Raw genomic sequence first — 20,465 nt, forward strand, 5'->3', positions numbered from 1 at the left:
GGACTAGTCATTGAGTTTTCACTTCTGTCGGCACTCCCGGAGTGCAACCCGTTGTTTTTTTTTCCTGCATTTGTAGTGTAAGACGGTATTACTTGCCAAATTTCATAGTCCTAGGTCAACGGGAAGTACCCTATAAATTTTGATTACCTTGAGCGTGTCGAAATTCACGTTTTTGCGGCATAAACGGCTTTATCTTTTTGTTTCGTTAACTTAGAAGTTTGATTTTTTCACAGCTTCAAGGGACTGTGGGCTTGAGTACATGGTTTTAATCTTTGAGGTACTTTTGTTTTATCCTTTTGAAGTATGGTAACCTACGGAACCCTAAAATTATCTTTTTTGTTGACAAAAATGTTCGATCTTTTATTTAGACACCTCTCTCAATATACCTCTGTGTGAATGTGAAGTGTAAACAAAACCATTAAAACTAAACTTATTGTAACGTGTTGTAACCAAGACCATGAACTCTGCAAGACTTGCCAAAAATCAATGTAAATTTATTCGAGGTAAGCCCCGTTTGATAATTTTATTTAATTCCTCGCTTCGCAGTCAGTCACTGCAGTTTTAATTTAATAATATAATGTATTAGCAGGAAAACGGTTAATCGTGACGAGCATGCGTAAGATGCACCCTGCTTATTGGAGCGTTGGGAAAAGCGCGCAGCCATGCGCGACCGTACGTTGATCTCGTACGGACAACTTAATTATCAGATCCACCTGAGGTTTCCTGCCGAGTTCTTATTTTTCAGAAAGTGTGAACATCCATCGGCTCGTTAAGTATGGGAGCTATACCAAAAAAACGTTACTTAAACTGAAATATACCTATGGATAGTTTACCCTCTAGGGCAAAGTAAGACAGTTAATTTTATAAGTTTTGTTTTCACACGTCGTCATTTGTTTTTTTTATTGTATTAGCAACTAGTTGAGAATTAAAAACGTCTTTATAGACCCAAATAAACATTCAGGCGTATGATAATCTGGAAATGTTCTATTGACATATCGCTGCCCCAATATTACAGGGTTCTATGTTTAACTTTTATCGAACTGAAATTTGAACATTGTCATAGTGACATTAAGTCGAATTTCAACTGTAACATAGAACCCTGTAATAGTGGGGCAGCGAATGTATTTCATAATTTTAATGAGTATTCAGTGCTAAACACGAGTGGTCTCCCTAAGAAAAGAAAACAACCTTATTTATTACAAATATTTACTCAATCTATAACACTTAACATTTACTATACAAATATAACAAAATGCTATTCATTCTTTGTTCAAATTAAACAACTAATTAACAGAATTTTAAGAAGAAGTTATACGTATTGGCACATAGTCAAAATATAAAAAATAAGCTACTTACTGTTTTGATAGAGCGTACTTACGGTAATCATTATACGCTGAAAAAGGTAAATTATATTTGATATTCATACGCAACTCTCACATTCAAATGAGCCCATAAACTGCTTTTACCAGTGATTGGAAACTGCTTTTATTCATAGACTATTCTTCAAGAAATTTTATCTATGTTGCGTTCAACAATCGCAAATTACAACCAGCATAAACTATTTTGTTAGAACATTCTTATATGTGAAAATCTTATTATTGCGTAAGAATAATGTTGATATCGATTTAATTTAAATTTAATTTAACTGACAATGACATTCAAATTTCGAAAATCTCTGAAAAACAGAAGAATTGATTTAAAGCAGTCACATAAATATTAGATAGGTACTATTACAAAGCTTGCTTCATCACATAATTTAAACCAGTCTCACTGAGGAAGTAAACAAATAACGCTAACAGAGTCTGGTTCTCTGGCAGTGCAGGTAGTAGTCACTGCGTTCAAACTCATCATCGTAGGGAGATCTAAACGGCGAAGGGCGGAGCTCCGAGGGCCTCCTGGTAGGCCTCCTGTCTGGCCACTGCCTTCTGTTCCGGTCGTAGTACGGGGCTCGTTGGGGCCTACGCGGCCGGTCGCGGTAGCGCGGGCTGAAATAGTGAAATTTGAAGTTTTTTTTTATAATAGCCCAACATTCTTGTGACTATTGCAATGGTAGGAAGCTTAATTTGGCTTTGTAGAATGTTTAGACCAACATGTTTAGAGCATGTATCATTCCTTCGCGAAGAATGGTCTCTAGTCCTACAAGTAGGTAGGTATGTATGTAGCACAGCTTCTGCACATGGACTTCCATTGTTTAATCTTATTGCACCACAAATTAAATCACTTGTATATACCTCATGTTTATAGAAATACATAAAACGCATCAAAATATAATACGGGTATATACATATATTGTACAATCTCCTGCGCTCGCGGTGTTCCAATTAAGAAAAAAATGCCTGGTAGGGGTTCAAATGCGTTCAAACGAGTATCGCCCTAAGGGTGGAAAACCGCGAGCGCAGGCGATTGTAGGGGAGACCGAGGTGAGTTGTGACAGATGAGAGTTGTGACATTGTCGATTTTTTGGAATCTAATAACTGTTAGCTCGTAACTTGAACTAATAAACGCGCGCTATTGCGAACTAGTTTTTAGTTAATAGATTCCAAAAAAAACCGGGCAAGTGCGAGTCGGACTCGCGCACGAAGGGTTCCGTACCATAATGCAAAAAAAAAAAAAAAAAAAAAAAACAAAAAAAACGGTCACCCATCCAAGTACTGACCACTCCCGACGTTGCTTAACTTTGGTCAAAAATCACGTTTGTTGTATGGGAGCCCCATTTAAATCTTTATTTTATTCTGTTTTTAGTATTTGTTGTTATAGCGGCAACAGAAATACATCATCTGTGAATTTCAACTGTCTAGCTATCACGGTTCGTGAGATACAGCCTGGTGACAGACGGACGGACGGACGGACGGACGGACGGACAGCGAAGTCTTAGTAATAGGGTCCCGTTTTACCCTTTGGGTACGGAACCCTAAAAATCGACTATGTCACAACTCTCCTCTGTCACAACTCACCTCGGTCTCCCCTACCTATATCAATCGTAATATTAAAACACAACCTATTAAAGAAGTCTTTGAACTTCAGTCGCATGTTTCATGAGAATCATGAGTTACAACACTGTCGGTATGTTATGTAATGCACGCACGATGTTAGACTGCTTAAAGTGCTGTAATTATGCATTGATATTACAATGTTTCCTGAAAAACGGTTAATGTGCGCTATTACGTTTTTTTGATGATAATTGATAACGTTTGCAGCAGTGACTGCACTCACTTTCCATTTTTGACAGTGATTCGTCGAATCCATTTTATTTAATGAAATAATAGATTTGGGCTAATGAAAACTGATACTGAGAATTATTAAAAATATAAATATCGCATTATAAACGGTGTTACATTTTTTTTTTCCATTTTTAGTGTCTCCTGTCGTTAGCCTAAATCTAGTGCACAAGTATACTTTACATAGTGTGGGGCATGTAACTAGACTAACAGGGGCGAATAATTAAATATTACTGTTTTATGTAGCGAATCAACATACATTTTTTTCAATGAGATGAATGAAAAAAATAAATACTTATATTGTTTTATGCTATTTTACTAATTTGTGTAAAATGAAAGTGTTTTGTAGTACCTAGGGGAGCCCAAGAGGGGATTTTTGTAGTTACTCGAGCGCGTCAGATTAAGATATGAGTGATATCTTGCTATCCCGTGTAGTCTACCTTTACCCCTTTTAGCCGTCTATGTTGAGCCATTGGTTGGTGGGGGGTTCAACAAATTGTTAAGCAGATTAGTCCAAATTAACGCTATAATTGTGCTATTACTAAATCTGATAATTATTTGCACGCATTTCCTTAATCTGACGGTTTCAATGTGAAAATTAGGCGTCAAACTTGTGTTCGTTTGATTAAGAAAATGCCTACAAATAAGTGTTATATTAAGTTATAGAAAAAATATAGTATTAAGGTGGACAAAAACGATCAAATCCTCAAACTGCTTAACGATTTTTTAACCCTCCACCAACCTCTCGAAATTAAAACAAAATTGTAGACGCTTTCCGGCTCGCTGGAAAAAAAAACTTTATATAACTTTTTTTTCTTCTTATCATCTAATATTTCGATTCCAATAGATCTGTGGTACGACGCTCGGGTAACTACACATTTAGCATCGTCGGCTCCCCAACTGCGAAATCGCAAAAAATATTTTAGCTATGACATAAAATCTTACCATTTCCCCTTGTTACAGGCCTCAAACTTTCATTCTTCATGCATTTTTTTGTTTAATTGCAGGCCGTATAATGGAGCACTTACCCTAATATGCAGCAGAGGGTCAAAAGTTGAGTGATACTAATGTAATCAAGTCTCACCTGTTGGGCCGCTTAGAAAACGGCACTTTCTTACTCGTCCTGTAGCCATCAGGGCGCGGTAGATAATCCTCCTCATCGTCCGTACCGGCGTCCTCCAGCTCGTCGTGGGGCCGCGTGTGGTGGAACACCGGCCTTATGTGCGGCACGGGCACTGGATATGGCTTCACCACTGGAACGTGTACCTAAATTATAAAAGTTAGTATTCATTGTAAAGTAATCTTCACAGACTTAATTTTACGATATCACGAAATCATATTTAAGAGCTTAATGTTGATTAAACTTCATATTGCACGGATTATATTAAAGAGATTAATTAATGGTAAAAACTGGTGCCTACGTCAATTCTTGGGTTTAGTTGTCAAGCGGACCCCAGGCTCCCATGAGCCGTGGCAAATTGCCGGGATAACGCGAGGAAGAAGAAGAAGAGATTAATTAATTAATCTCAAAATAAGGTTTCTCTTCTTAACCCAAATTGACATGTATATGTATATGGAAGTAGGTACTTAAAAAGCAGGGGAGGGTGTAAGTACTTAAAAATCAAGGGAAATATTCAGTGTCATACTTACATACTAGTTCAGTAATGTATTATAGTAGTTTTTCGGTGATTATATTAAAACTCATTAATTAAATTACGAGTAAATTTAACCATTAATGTAATTGGACGTGGTTAAGCAAAACTGTGTCAACCCACATATTCGCCATTTTGAGATAATCGTGCTTAAAGATGTAACTATTTCTTTTGTCAAGCTTGTACACAATTTCTGAAATTTGTAACTATGACGTGTTCATTCATTATTGGTGTTGTTGAGGATGCTATTTTACTAACGTATAACATCATAAATTCTTTTGATGACCATTAAATAGACAAATATTGTTATTGCGAAATGTCAAAACAACAATTTTCTAACGCAAAATGAGTCAATAAGTGTCATAACCCATCATTGCTAAACGTTAAAATGTTACTAAAAATCTACTTAGCGTCAAAACTCATAACACAATATTGTAAAACAGATAATGAGACATACTTAAAATAGGGAATAATGTCAAGAATAAAACGAAGAAGAAACGGAGCCTGCGACAAAAAACTATGATCAAGCGATTAAAGAAACTTAAACTACGCGCGCTAGGTCCCCACGGCCCCAGGGTTTCCACCCCAAACGCCGCAAATATGTAGCTACTACCTAGTGTCGCATATTTGCGACGTTTGAGGCTTTCGGCTGAGGATGAGGCCGCACCAACTTTGGTGCTTGGAATATGGGACGGCGCCAGGGTATCTACGCAGGTAGCGTCCCAGACAAGTGGCCGACCCATACTCAAAGGCACCAGCGTCATTCCGTCAGGCCTCTTGCCTTCGACCCTGGCCAGACCGTTGGGCTCGAGGGTATCTTGGCACTGACAAGGGCCCTTCGGATGACGTCGTTGAGGCTGGCGTGGTGGGGGATTCTACCAGCGCTCCGGACACAAGAGAGGCCATGGTGGCCCAGTATGTCCACCATGGCGCCGCATTGACAGCGATGTGGCTGGTTTGTTGATGCCCCCAAACGTAAGCTAGCTGCCAGGCGGAAGGTGGTGTTATCTAGAAAAGTACCTATGTTTGGAGAGGTTAGCGCCTGCAACCACAGACCCCACTCCCACTCCGCAGATGCAAGCGGAGACGAGCTCGGTCTGCCGAACTAGTTGACGTATGTAAAAGGTTTTTCCGTACTAGTTGACAGAGCGGCTCGTCCCATTAGGTTCGGCGGCCTCGGTATCCGCAAAATTTCTTGTGTTGCTCTACCTGCGTTCTTTACATTGCCTCTGCGAGAAGGGATTGGCAGGCGGGTCTGTGTTGGGACAGTTTATAGACCAAACGCAAGAACGTTTGGTCTATAAACTGTCCCAACTGCCTCAGAGCAGTGTGCGGCCTCCATAGATCTAATATAATATAGAGATAGGATCTAATATTTTCCCTATAAGGCTTTGAGCACCGTGCACCGAGGAAACGCAGAACGCAGGTAGAGCAACACAAGAAACTTTGCTGATACCGAGGCCGCCGAACCTAATGGGTAGGCTAGCCTGGGTCCAAGATCTATCGTCAAAAGGAATATTGAAAATGGATGTGAGTGTTTCTGCGACTAATGTATCTAATTTTGAGACCAGCTCTAAGTTAATTGACTTGTCCTCCAAGTGTTTTCCCTGCTCTGAAGTATGGTTTTGCAGCCTTTTTTTTTTTCTTTTATGAGGCTCACAAGCACGCGATCTCTTGTTTTCGGCAACAGCATCCAAAAAATAACATGTTGATTTTATTTTTACTTATTTTTAAATTTTTATTGGTGTTAATACCGGCATGAAATATCTTTTTATTAATCATTAAAAAGTAATGCTATGTATTCATTATATGTATAAAATATGAGTAATTACTACTTAAACAACAATTTCTACTTATAAAATCGGAATTACCGAATAAAATCTACGCAAACAGATGGTTTGAAACAACTGACGATGTGTTTTTAAATAAAACATATATTTTTACATTTATTATATTTTTTGAATAAGTATACGATTTCTTTAAAAAAATATAGATTATTGTCTAAGGAATCGTTTGGTATATATAACTCAAAATTTGTCATTTTGTCGGTTAACACAGTTTTGCTTAACCACGTCCAATTATCATTAAAATAATTTAATTATAATCCTATACAGGCGCCACCCTGTATTATTAATTATTATATCTAACTTTAAGATTGTCATTACACTACTTAACTCGTAATACTCGTCAGTAGATAAATGCTTATGAGATTTTTATTAATGTCAGCAAGTGAGCCAGACTCCAGGTTTTTTCGATCAGATAATACATTGAAATTAAATTCAGTAAAAAATATTTTAATTAATTATCTATTCTAGAATCTCGTCTAGTTTACACAAGACATTATGCCTGTATCTCGATAAGACACACGCAAAAACGTTCACTCGTTAAGTATATAGCTCAGCGAATAACAAGCCTGTCATTGTTCATTGTTGATTAAGTACTTAATTAAAGAGCCGCAGCAAGTTACGTTAAAATTAGAGTCAATTAAGCAGTGCCTATGTATTCAGTAAATTAATACCAGAATGAAAGCAAAAGCATCAACGCACCTGTATATTAGCTTTATACATAAAAAATATAAATATACAAATTCCACCAATGTGTGTAATAAATATGTGTACCACAATATGTATTATTAATGGCAGTAATAAGTAGATACTCGTATAATCTACGGATACAAAAAGCTGCCAGCAACGCAATATATCGGAATATAAACCCACGTCCAACTGAGATAAATATAATAAATCATATGTTATTTGCATAATGATAAATACTCATATCATTTTAATATAGTGCTACGCATTGACCTACATAAAATTATATTATTTAATTACTTACTCGTATTATAAGCGTGTCTATGTAAGCAAAAAACAACATATTTAATACATTTCAATTATTTCAAGCCTTGATTAGTTATTTTTACAATAGTTTACCTTTTAACCATTATTATTATACATCTATATACATCTATATTCTTCTTAGTAAATATTAGGAGTATTATTTACTCTTATAAGCATTCAAATTGTCTGGATATTTTCATTTTTTTTTCAAACAAAGTAAACCGTTTTCTATTTCGAGGCCTTTGCTTTGTGACCAAACATTATCCATATACTCGTACATAATTATTTTAAAGATGAATAAATTAGAAAATGATTCTTTCATCAGAACGATTTTGAATGGTAAATTTTTTAACACATAAAATTCTAATTCTGAAAAGGGCTAAAGGTAAACTTTTATGAAAACCTAATTATAAAAAAAACTGACCTGCTTTTCAACAGGCACGGGTACAAGTTTTTCCACCGGGTATGGGACCTTTTTATAGACCGGGTAGGGTACGGGTTTCTCGATCCGCACGTTGAGCTCTTTGATTACCGGCACGGCTACCGGCTTGGGTATCGGCACCCGGACCGGGTACGGCTCCGGCACCGGCACGATCACCGGCCGTGGCACTTCGATCTGCGGAGGACGGGGCGAGTGAAATTTTGCGTAGGTATTCATTGTTTTGCCTAACTTCGGAAATAGGAAATGTATATACTTACGTATTTACTTTAGGTATTTAGGTATCTTATTTATTTTTAGGTATTTAGGTATTTATTTTAGGGATTGATTGATATATAGTATTTATTATAATATATTTTTTTTATGATTAAATTATTATTTGTACTTAGGTATTTTTTTAAATTTTACGTCAGGATCGGACGATGCGATCTTGATTTTGCTATTTTTAAACTAACTCGTGAATTACCTTTAAAAAAGTATTTTATAGTGTGATGTCGTTCCTTTTTTGGTAAAGATTAATTTCGTCATTGTGGGCTCTGCAATAAGCGCTGGTAGCCTAGCGGTAAGAGCGTGCGACTTTCAAACCCCAGCTCCTATATACCAATGACTTTTTTCGGATCTTATTTGCGAAACATCGTTATATATGTAGTATATCACAATACTACATGTAGGTAGACATAACTACATAATAAGTTATAAATATATAGGTATGCCGCTCGCGCTTGACCATATTACTGAAAAAAGAAGCTCGTTGATGTCTTTTCACTTTTGTTCTATCAGTTTATTTACTAAGATATTATTATGTAGGTAACTATCTAATTTTGTTTAATTATATTCAATCTCGTTCCTTACTTAGGCCACTCAGTAAACAAGGTACTCGACTGAAAAGCTCTCCATTATATCACGATTGTAAACAATATTAGAACTAGACCATGATACCCAGAGTGAGCTTTTTGTGAAAACAGACAGTACCTGTCTGCAAGTATTGTTTAAAGGATTTGATACCCAGATTAAGCTTTTATTGTGAAAACAGACCGTATCGACGCAGGTTACTTAATGTCCTTCCGGCGTGGGACTAAGTACAAAGTGCTTTTGTGCAGTAATTTTGCCTTTAGACACCTTATACTATGCTACTAAAAGTAGTTCTATGTTACTTGTAAATTATCTATTACTTGTAATTTGTAAATTACATTACGTTAAGTACGTAACAACAGGTAAATAGAAGTAGAGCACAGACTTGATCACTGGAGCTTCCCTCCTCATCTCTACTTGAGATGGGAGGTCAATCGCTTAGCTAGAACGCTGGATGAGCTCATTTTGATCCAAGCAACAATCGTGCCAAGCGGCGTCTCGCCTGAGACAAGGTGCATGCTCAATTGCTCACTGTAACTGTAACTATCGACTAGGTAAGTACGTATTGTAAATCTTACATGAAAAAGCAACCATTCGCTTAAGTGCTTAAAACAGAGAACGCGTTTTGGTGGCTACGTGAAATTTAATGGAACTGCGGACGAAGGTATACAAAAATCGTTTAATAGTCAAACGTACTAGTCCTTTGTGGTACTAATAACTAACTGGAAAAAGGGATTGGCTCTTTCAACGAAATAGGAAGAGTAATTTTGACGATGTGGTTGAACACGAAGGAATGCCTACCTAAGAATTCAAACGTATCATATACAGCATACATACTCTACGTGATTAAAAATTAAAATGTTAAGTTTGTGCCTAACCTATTATAGTCAGATAGATAACAACATTACCTAGATTAGATATTTAAGGACCACACGGAGTCCACAACCAATGTGCAACGCAAAAGCAGCTATAATGTAAGCTTCCATTCAATTCCGTATTTACCTAATATATTAGAAAAATTTTAACATAGCATCGTATCATAGCAATACACGCACACGCATTTATTTATAATGTCCACAGATTACCCGTGAATGGAGGAAACTCTTGCGCATATGTAAATCGCTACATTAGCATTTTCAGTCGCACGCGAACCAATAATTGTTTGCTAATAAATTGCACCGTGCTCAAGTATGACCGTAAAACGTTATTCATGACATGTCTGCTGCGTCAATCATGTTCTTGTTGACAGGGTTGGGCAGTATTTCAATTACATGTATTTGAAATACGTATTTGAAATACATTTTTGTATTTTGTATTTGTATTTCAAATACTACCTGGAAAAGTATTTTGTATTTGGTATTTCAAATACTGCACTCACATGTATTTTGTATTTTGTATTTCAAATACTTCAAGCATCAAAATACATTTCTACAAAATACATTTTATTAAATTCTATAATCCTAAAATGGAACGTTTATTTAAATATAATGTACGACTTGTACGAGGGCAAATACAATGCGCGAGCTATTCTGCGCGGAACTTTTCTTCAACAGCCAGGGTATAGGGTCATTGCAGTAGTTTCCGTCCATGCTCTAGTTTTAGACTACTTGACGGATTAGCAAATAATATATTTCATTTTTAATTTACTATTTGCGAAATATAATTTTGATATCATCATCATCATCATCATCAGCCTACTCTCGTCCACTGCTGGACATAGGCCTCTCCTATTGCACGCCATTGAACACGATTTGCGGCAACTCTGAACCAGCTCTTGCCAGCCGCCTTGCGAAGGTCATCGCTCCATCTAGTCTGAGGGCGTCCTACGCTACGTTTGCCGATGCGCGGTCTCCACTCGAGAACTCGTCTACCCCAACGGTTATCGGTTCTACGGCTAATATGATCGGCCCACTGCTACTTCAGCTTGCTAATCCGGTGGGCTATGTCGACGACTTTAGTTCTCTGACGGATAACTTCATTTCGAATACGATCCCTCAGAGAGACTCCGAGCATAGCCCTTTCCATAGCTCGCTGAGCGACTTTGAATTTATGGACCAGTCCTGGTCTGGTCCATAATTTTGATATGTAGACAGATATATATATTGTTTCGACATTAAGGATTGAAATCAGTCCAAATTTGTGCAGCAATGTAGGTTTATATTCAAATTTCGTCAAGTGGACGAAAACTAGCGCAATGACCCTATAAGTTTTTAGGAAAGGATATTCGTTAAAAAAACTAAATGATTAAACAAAAAAATTGAAAGGTATTTTGTATTTTGTATTTGAAATACATTATTTTAAACACTGTAATTTGTATTTTGTATTTCAAATACCCGTCACCAAAGTAATTTGTATTTGGTATTTCAAATACTTTTAAAAATGTATTTTGTAATTTGTATTTGAAATACGTGGAAGCCAGTATTTTGCCCAACCCTGCTTGTTGATAATGTTGATAGCATGATGATAAGTAAAACATTGGTGTTCGATAATAACTTTGCTTAAGTCATCTATCTATACATATAATAAAGCTGAAGACGGTCGAAAGTCTGTACATGGAAGATATTTGGAAAAAAGTTGGCTGGGGATACTTAGAATCGATAACAGAACACGTTCCAAAAGTTTTTAGAATTTTTGTCTGTTTGTCTGTTTATCTGTTTATCTGTTTGTCTGTTTATTTGAACGCGCATCACGTGAAAACGGCTGAACGGATTTTGATGAAAACTTTACTAATCTGTCGAGAAAATTCCCGGCCAGGTTATAGGGTATAAAAATTCAACCCCTAAAAGGGGGGGTAGCCACAACACGCGATTGACTTAAGTTTGCCCCTGAATCTTATGGCGCTACTTAGGAAGGAGGGGCAAACGTTTTTCAAATATGTGCTACCACTATTGAGTACCCTGGTAAACTAACAGATGGCGCTGAATTTAATACGTTGTGACATGAATAAGCCACCGAGGAAAGATTTTTCCAAATTAACTCTAAGTTTAGAAGACACGGATATCAACAAAAATAATTGAATAATTATGTTGATTTAATAAATTAATAATACTTATATCGAAAAATTTTCGCGCTCGCTTCGCTCGCGTTTTCAATAACTTTCTAGGATATGGCGACTGCAGCAGCATTACTCTGTTGCAACGTTGCTGCTACAGCACTGTCAATTTCGTGATAAAATGATGTGACTGACTTCCATACTAAAAGTAAAAATGTACAACTGTCTAACTGTCTATCTAATTGCGTTTTTATATGGAAAAATGTTCGGGCTCGCTTCGCTCGCGTTTTCTATTACTTTCTAAGATATGGCGACTGCAGCAGCATTACTCTGTTGCAACGTTACTGCTGTAGCACTGTCAATTTTCGTGATAAAATGATGTGACTGATTTCCATACTAAAAGTAAAAATGTACAACTGTCTATCAAATTGCCGATTTATATCGAAAAAATTTCGCGCTCGCTTCGCTCGCGTTTTCAATCTATTTCTAAGCTATGGCGACTGCAGCAGTATTACTCTGTTGCAACGTTACTGCTGCAGCACTGTCAATTTTCGTGATTAAATTATGTGACTGATTTCCATACTAAAAGTAAAAATGTACAACTGTTCTATCAAATTGCGTTTTTATATCGAAAAATTTTCGCGCTCGCTTCGCTCGCGTTTTCAATCACTTTCTAAGATATGGCGACTGCAGCAGCATTACTCTGTTGCAACGTTGCTGCTGCAGCACTGTCAATTTTCGTGATAAAATGATGTGACTGATTTCCATACTAAAAGTAAAAATGTACAACTCTGTCTATCAAATTGCCTATTTATATCGAAAAAATTTCGCGCTCACTTCGCTCGCGTTTTCAATCAATTTCTAAGATATGGCGACTGCAGCAGCATTACTCTGTTACAACGTTACTGCTGTAGCACTGTCAATTTTCGTGACAAAATGATGTGACTGATTTCCATACTAAAAGTAAAAATGTACAACTCTGTCTATCAAATTGCGTTTTTATATCGAAAAATTTTCGCGCTCGCTTCGCTCGCGTTTTCAATAACTTTCTAAGATATGGCGACTGCAGCAGCATTACTCTGTTGCAACGTTGCTGCTGCAGCACTGTCAATTTTCGTGATAAAATGATGTGACTGATTTCCATACTAAAAGTAAAAATGTACAACTGTCTATCAAATTGCCGATTTATATCGAAAAAATTTCGCGCTCGCTTCGCTCGCGGTTTCAATCAATTTCTAAGCTATGGCGACTGCAGCAGTATTACTCTGTTGCAACGTTACTGCTGCAGCACTGTCAATTTTCGTGATTAAATGATGTGACTGATTTCGATACTAAAAGTAAAAATGTACAACTGTCTATCAAATTGCCGATTTATATCGAAAAAATTTCGCGCTCGCTTCGCTCGCGGTTTCAATCAATTTCTAAGCTATGGCGACTGCAGCAGTATTACTCTGTTGCAACGTTACTGCTGCAGCACTGTCAATTTTCGTGATTAAATTATGTGACTGATTTCCATACTAAAAGTAAAAATGTACAACTGTCTATAAAATTGCGTTAATATATCGAAAAAATTTCGCGCTCGCTTCGCTTGCGTTTTCAATAACATTCTAAGATATGATAAAGGTGACATTCGGGTGGCGACTGCAGCAGCATTAGGTACTCTGTTGCAACGTTACTGCTGCGGCACTGTCAATTGTCGTGATAAAATGATGTGATTAATTTCCATTCTCAGCTGTAATGCGGCAATGAAACGTCACTCAATTAACCAAAAAAATTCAATGTAATCTTGATGAGGGGGCACCATGGTCTAGAAATGCTTAGGGCATCAAAATATCTTAATCCGGCACTGGTCGTTTGCGGAGTCAAACGATTTGGGACTCGCATTTTATACGCATTACCATGCATTCCCGAAAAAAATCGAATCATTCCCGAAAGTCTTGCAACGCATTGAGGTTACAAGGGGCACGTGGTCTTCCTCAGGAGTCTGAAGAAGACCACGGTGAGTGGCGGTCTAGCCAGGCAGGCCGCTTCGCTTTCACTCGCGCGCGTATACCTTAAGGGGCCCACTGATTAACAGTCCGCCGGACGGTATCGGCCTGTCAGTTAGAACAAAATTTTGACAGTTCCGAACAACTGACAGGCCGATACCGTCCGGCGGACTGTTAATCAGTGTGCCCCTTTACGGCTTAGGTACTGTATCGTCCGATATACACCTACTACTCTGTCGTTTAAGTCACGTGTAAAATTTGAATAAGGGCGAAAAAACTATTGACTTTGGAGTGTAGTTTTATTTAGTGGTACCTAATTGTAAAATATTTTATCTGGACTACAGTCCTCTAGCATATCCATCTGTCAACTTTACTTCAAGTTCCGCCTCCAGGGGAGAGGGAGAGAAATTAGGATTAGAAATTAGCCGCTTACTGACACAGACCGAATTCCACGCGGGCGGAGCCGCGGGCACAGCTAGTATAAGATACAGCAGTGCTGTGAGCTGTGACCCAATTCTTGGCTTTATTGGGGGCTTTTATACTTTTCCGTGGACGTCCACATCAACAGAAATTTTTACCGTCAAGGTAAAGCACGGACGTCATCGACTATGTAACATGAGATTGTATGTAATATCGTAAACTTATCGTAATTTATAAGCGACTGTATCCGAAATGGAAATGAGTTTATTGCCACAAATTAGACCACAACTACAACTCAAGGAAACCATGTTCCGGTTTTTAATCACTATTATTTTATTCGATCAACTTTTATTCAAACTCTAATTATCTGACCGCTAGTGAAAGCAATCTTACTCATATAACTTAGAAGAGCCAATGTTCCGTAACGCCTGACGATGGACCTAGGGCGTCCATTATGCAAAACCATTGATTATCCCTGTACTTCTGGTCAATTACTTGCAAACCTCCGTTTCACTTTCAGTGACGTTTGAGTTGAAATAGGCAAATTTATCTATCGACGGGACTTTTAGAAGGAAGAAGCAAACTACATACATGGGTAAATTATATTTTTACTTGTAGTTACACGAAAGTTTTGCAGAGTACAATACTTAAATCCCAAAATAGCACAACCAAAAACCAATATTCGTAATTATAGATTTTTAAGAATCGGTTGTGTTATTGTCTTTAGGTATAGCCTCGTAAGACCCAAGGCAATTTTTGCGCTCGAATTTAATTTGTAGGTCACCTACTCTTACTTACCTACGAGGATAGGTATCTAATGGTCGTAAATATATAATTTTATAGCCCACACCCAAGACAGAAACACGAGCAAACGCATGACTGAATGAAATTGCCGTGTTTTGTTTCATGATTTCTCTGGGCCGCACGCGCGTCATCTTACCCGAGCGGAGGAAATCAGTGCGAGACGCGTGCTGCCAGCTTTTCTGATCCGCATTCCTCTATATGGTTTTTGTTCATTTTTTACTAAATCTTATACTGAGACAACTATTCGAATAATTTCAAGACTAATTAAATGGATATTGATTATTTTTTAAGACTTACCGCGTATGGCTTCGGTATTGGTACATGTACGGGCTTCGCATCTGACGCATAGGTCTCGAAATCGCGGAACGATTCCTTGTATTTTGATTTCAGGTAGGATTGCCGCCATTTTTCTACGAGCTTCTTGTAGTCGAATTCGTCTGATACATCGTTAAATGGCTTATACGAGGGTATATATGAAGGGTGTGATGTATCGTGAGTTCTGAGACCTAACAAGTCTTCCTCTGACTTGAATCTCGTCAGAGACACATCTTTGGTCCAATCGTTAGGCTTGTTAGCTTTATAAGGCCTGTATTTATTTTGAAATGACCATTCACTTGGTTTACTATCACTGTATTTATTATGACTGAATCTATTCTTCTGTTTGTTCTTTAAACCGGGTTTTATATGAACTACATCGCTAGTAATCTCATCACTAAAGTGAGAATTTGTTGAAGGATATTTCAGAGATGTGAATTCCGGGCCTTTGTAAACATTTCCCCAAAGAGAGCTTGTTGACGGTGGATTATTGTTACTGTACAGGTTCTTAAATTGATTAATGTAGTCATCAGATTTAAACAAATCTTTATATTTTGTTTGTAAGCTGGAATAGTCATCGTCTTCGTAATGTGCTTTAACACCGGGTATCTTCTTAAAGTTTGAGTAGTCAGTTTCAGGGAACTTATAGTCGGATAAATCTACAACATTGCTGCTTGCGGGTGTAAGCTCATCTGTGTAGCTATGAAATGGTTTCTTTCTTGTATGTTTTTCTTTATCTGGTACACTAGTATCATATTTAAAACTCATGTTGCTATAATCAGTGGAGTACTCGTAGCCTTTCACGGGGTTTCTCCAATTTTTAATAGTATTGTTATATGACCATGGCGGAGTGGGTTTTACTTTATCCTTGTAGTCATAATCTGGTTTTGTATCTTTTAAACTGGATTTGGGACTAGTGTAACTCACAAAATTGTTTGAATAAGCATTATTTGTGTAGGAAGTTGGTTTTGGAAGATCATTTTCTTGATCTTCTTCTTTGACTTCATAGGTATTTTTGAATGGTTGCGATGGATAATTGATACTACTATGACTTTCATAGTTCTTATTACTACTGTGCACGTCAAAGTTATTGTTGTGACTTCCGTAATTATTATTATTTCCTTGACTTTCGTAGTTATTATTACTGTGACTGTCGTAGTTATTGTTTTGTTTAATCTCTTTCTGCTTAGTTGTTACGGGTTGAAACGTAGCAGTAGGGAATTTGTTTTCTACTGCTGTAGGATAATATTGTTTATATTTGGTAAAGTCAATTACTTTGGGAAAATTAAAGGAATATGTGTTGTTAGATGAGGGCTTTATTTCATCTGCTTCGGTCGGCGGATACGTTGGAGCGTAGTTGTAAATGTTTTGGTGGCTGCTCGCCGACTCACCATATGATACTGGCTTTGTATCGTGAGTGGTTTCATCAGTTACCTTAAAATGTGTATATCTTGTTTCACTAGGATGAGAGTTTCCGTTACTATAAACATCAAATGCTGCAGTTTCATTAAATTGGTTAAACAATCTATGTTTATTTTTGCCACCCAACTTGGTTCCATACACCGGCGAATTGCTCTCTTCGTCAACTATCCGTCGGTACTTTTCCTCAGGCGAACCATTTTGCCCCTGATCATTATTGCTATCAGCGTTGAAATAGGATGCTGAACTATATTGCAATATGCTCGGCTGCGCATTGTTGTCATCACCAGAACTGAATGTGCCATCTTGCGGCTGTGATTCCATATTACCGAATCCAGACGATTCTAACGACGACGGAAACGCCGGCCCGTACAACCTCGGAGGAGGAGAATCCTGGTTGTTAACATTACTGCTCAAATACGTAGCAAAGTCCGGAGAGCTGGGCACGAAGCCATCATAAGATCCAACATCATTAAAGCCAAACGTGGAATATGAAACTACACTTGGTTGCGGGCTGCTGTCGTCTTCTGGTTTAGTAGTTTTGACTCTCCTGGATTTTTTCGCATCGAGGCTTAGGACTAGTAGGTAAAAGAGCGCGGCGCGGAATATTTTACGAGACATGATGGTCTAGTCCTGTGTACATTTTCCGAGCGTGGTCAGCGGGTGGAGTGCCGGGAGCGACTGCGGGCGCTCGGGCGCGGGCGCGTGCGCCGCCCCAGCATGAGAAAACGAAAGCCTTCACGCTTACTAACCGCGACAAATTTTCCCCGCTAATTATGCTTCGAGTTCGATAATCTTGTAATTCGTTACCATGTAATATGCAGTAACGAGGTGTCGTTTCAAATCTACCTTCCGCCTTTTCATTATTTTGTGACATTAACTGGGGTATTATTTTCTATTATTCTGTATAGGTGTGTTCCTAAATGTCAAGCACGAGCAAGTTTAATTAAGGAAACTTCGTGGTGATTGATCAGCTCATCGTTAACGACACCACTAAACGATGGATGTCGTTTATCATCATCATCCTCCTAGCGTTTGTCCCGTACTGTGACGGGGTCCGCTTTAATAAGCTTTGTTAATGACCTCATTTAGATAACATACCTATACATTGGAAACTATGTATTTAACAATTTATTTTTGAATAAAAAATATAAGGGTAGGAGGTATTTAGTAGCTAACTATTTACGACACTGGTGTCAGTGGTGTCATTTACAAGTTTTACAACCCGTTTTATCACAACTCCCTGAGGGCCTACCGGGAAACAAAATTTCGTTATATGCTCAAAGAGTAGGTATACAGTAAGTATTATATGCCTCTCTATCGTTCCAATATGCATAGAGTGAAAAAGAGGCAGATAACGACATTTTGATTTGCGTATTTTGTTATTAGGCCCTCTGGGGCAATATCTTCTCGAAGAGGGAGCGCGCGTGAAGGTAAAGGAAGCGCACCGTAGAGGGTAGCACAGAAGCTCCCCGTTTATTGGCACGAAGAGTCTACTTCAAGTTTAAGTTTCTGTATTAGGCCACAAGATGGCCGACCTTCTAATACATAAGGATTATAAGGAAGCGTAATAACCCGTAGAAATGCGCCAGAATAGAATACTTACTAATATTAATTCTAATGGTTATTACCTACTAACGTAATGTTTTTGCTGTCAGCTTATCTACTTAAGTCTATAAGTTTTTTTAAAAACCGTCGGTATTAAACTGTTACCTACTTTTAGCAAAGATGTGTCAACTCTATGATAATTTCGTACTTCGAATTTGACAGCTAAACGAGATGGCGCTGCGCAACTCCGTACATCATACACGGGTACTTTGATTGTCAAAAGTTGACATTTGAAATTTCAGTGCCCACTAAACAAAGCAATACAGCGCCATCTGTTTCGACCGTCAAACTAAGGGGCAAGTTTCTGTATTTGACTTTAAGAACCTCTATAACAATCAATAACTCTTTAATATTTTAGTTTAAAGGCGATTTGTGTGCGCTGCGCATCCATAACTTTATTTTTTATACATTAAGCATATATCTGTACCTACTGCATATTATTTTGAGCACATTTTAATCACAGACATCTATTTGCCGTCAATAATCGACATCTTTTCGATACCTACCTACATTTTTATATATTTTTTTACTTGTTACGTACTTTTTAAGTTTAATTATTTATATTTTGAATTAACTTTGTCACAACTTCTTAGAGAGGTCATAGCATACGAAATAAAACAAAATTTTGCTAAAACACTTTTATTTGTCTATAGAAATTATTGAATTCTTAATACAGTTTTCATTGTGAAAACGTTGTCTGCCATTACGAAGAGTAACTTACTTAATACTATAATTCACATTAAATTATTCAAATAAAATGGCCACGTTGCTTACACAAGCTCAGGTAAACAATAGCCCTTCACTGAAGACTTTGTACTAGGACACAAACAACTTAACACTTAACATAGAAAAAGCAGCTCCCAATAATAAAAGAAAAAAACATTGTAGTGAAAGAATAACAAGTGGAATGGTATTCAAATTTCGTAGCTTTTCGAGAATTCTCATCCTTCATAATATCCCTACCTAAATCTGATATAAATAATTAATACTCTGAAAGTAAATAACAACTACGTATATGTATATATATAATAGGCACAATGGAGAGAACCCAATATTTTTGAAATTACACCTTTTAGTGGGCTGGTATTGGTCATAATTTGAACTGTCATACCATTTGTGTACAATTATTTGGAGAGCAACAAAAAATAAGTAAAATTTTATATTTTCACGACACAGCATAGCCTATAAAAGGTAGAATGTGGTTATGTAATAATATAGTAATTATCCAGAGATTCGTTACACGTCCTAAACCAACTTGAATAGACATTACATAAAGATTTGGTATCATTATCATTATGATTTCGGAGCAACTCTAGATGGAATTTTTGATTTCTATTTGACTTGATACATTTAGTTAACTTTTTAAAGACCACTTAAAAAGCGTAGGACTAGGGTAACCAAACAAAACAAACATTATAAAAATTTAATTCTGCAGACATGTAGTCTACGGAATAATGAAGTATACAAAAATATTATCATCTATCACTTTTATGAACACTTTTAAACGTACTGGTCATCTATAGGTTATTGGTGCACTTGATAAGTTCATAGAAGTTGGGTACTTGTGCAATATTTATCAGTAAATAAACTAGCTCTAAGTCTCTATGGGTTTGTTTCTGAATATATCGTTGATTCTACAATTCATAAGAATTCTAATTTGTAATTAAAATAATTTATTACATTTAAATCACGCTTACGAGTTATTTTCACTAATAATACATTCTATATTATTTTTCAACATTTACCTACTCTCTATATAAGTATGTAATAAAATAGTTAATATTACACAATTACCTCGATACACATGTACCTATGCCTAAACATGGTTACTTTGATAGACAAGTAAGGAGTTAACGAGAACAGTAAATGCTTATAAATGAACTCTACAGACGACAAAATGTTAAGTTTGTGACATTAAAAA

The 20,465-nt window shown here is 37.1% G+C and overlaps 1 protein-coding gene across 1 annotated transcript; it reads right to left on the bottom strand.

Moving 5' to 3' along the window:
* Positions 1–1,790: 1,790 nt before the first annotated feature.
* LOC134793610 (putative uncharacterized protein DDB_G0291812) lies at positions 1,791–17,785 on the bottom strand. The gene is made up of 4 exons (XM_063765233.1): positions 15,500–17,785; positions 8,132–8,323; positions 4,303–4,484; positions 1,791–1,985 (listed from the first exon to the last, which is right to left on the bottom strand). The coding sequence occupies exons 1-4, from the start codon at positions 17,555–17,557 to the stop codon at positions 1,793–1,795; spliced, it is 2,625 nt and encodes an 874-aa protein (XP_063621303.1). The 5' UTR covers positions 17,558–17,785; the 3' UTR covers positions 1,791–1,792.
* Between the last annotated feature and the right edge of the window lie 2,680 nt (positions 17,786–20,465).

Source organism: Cydia splendana, chromosome 9 (assembly GCF_910591565.1).
Source record: "Cydia splendana chromosome 9, ilCydSple1.2, whole genome shotgun sequence".
Classification (NCBI taxonomy): Eukaryota; Metazoa; Arthropoda; class Insecta; order Lepidoptera; family Tortricidae; genus Cydia; species Cydia splendana.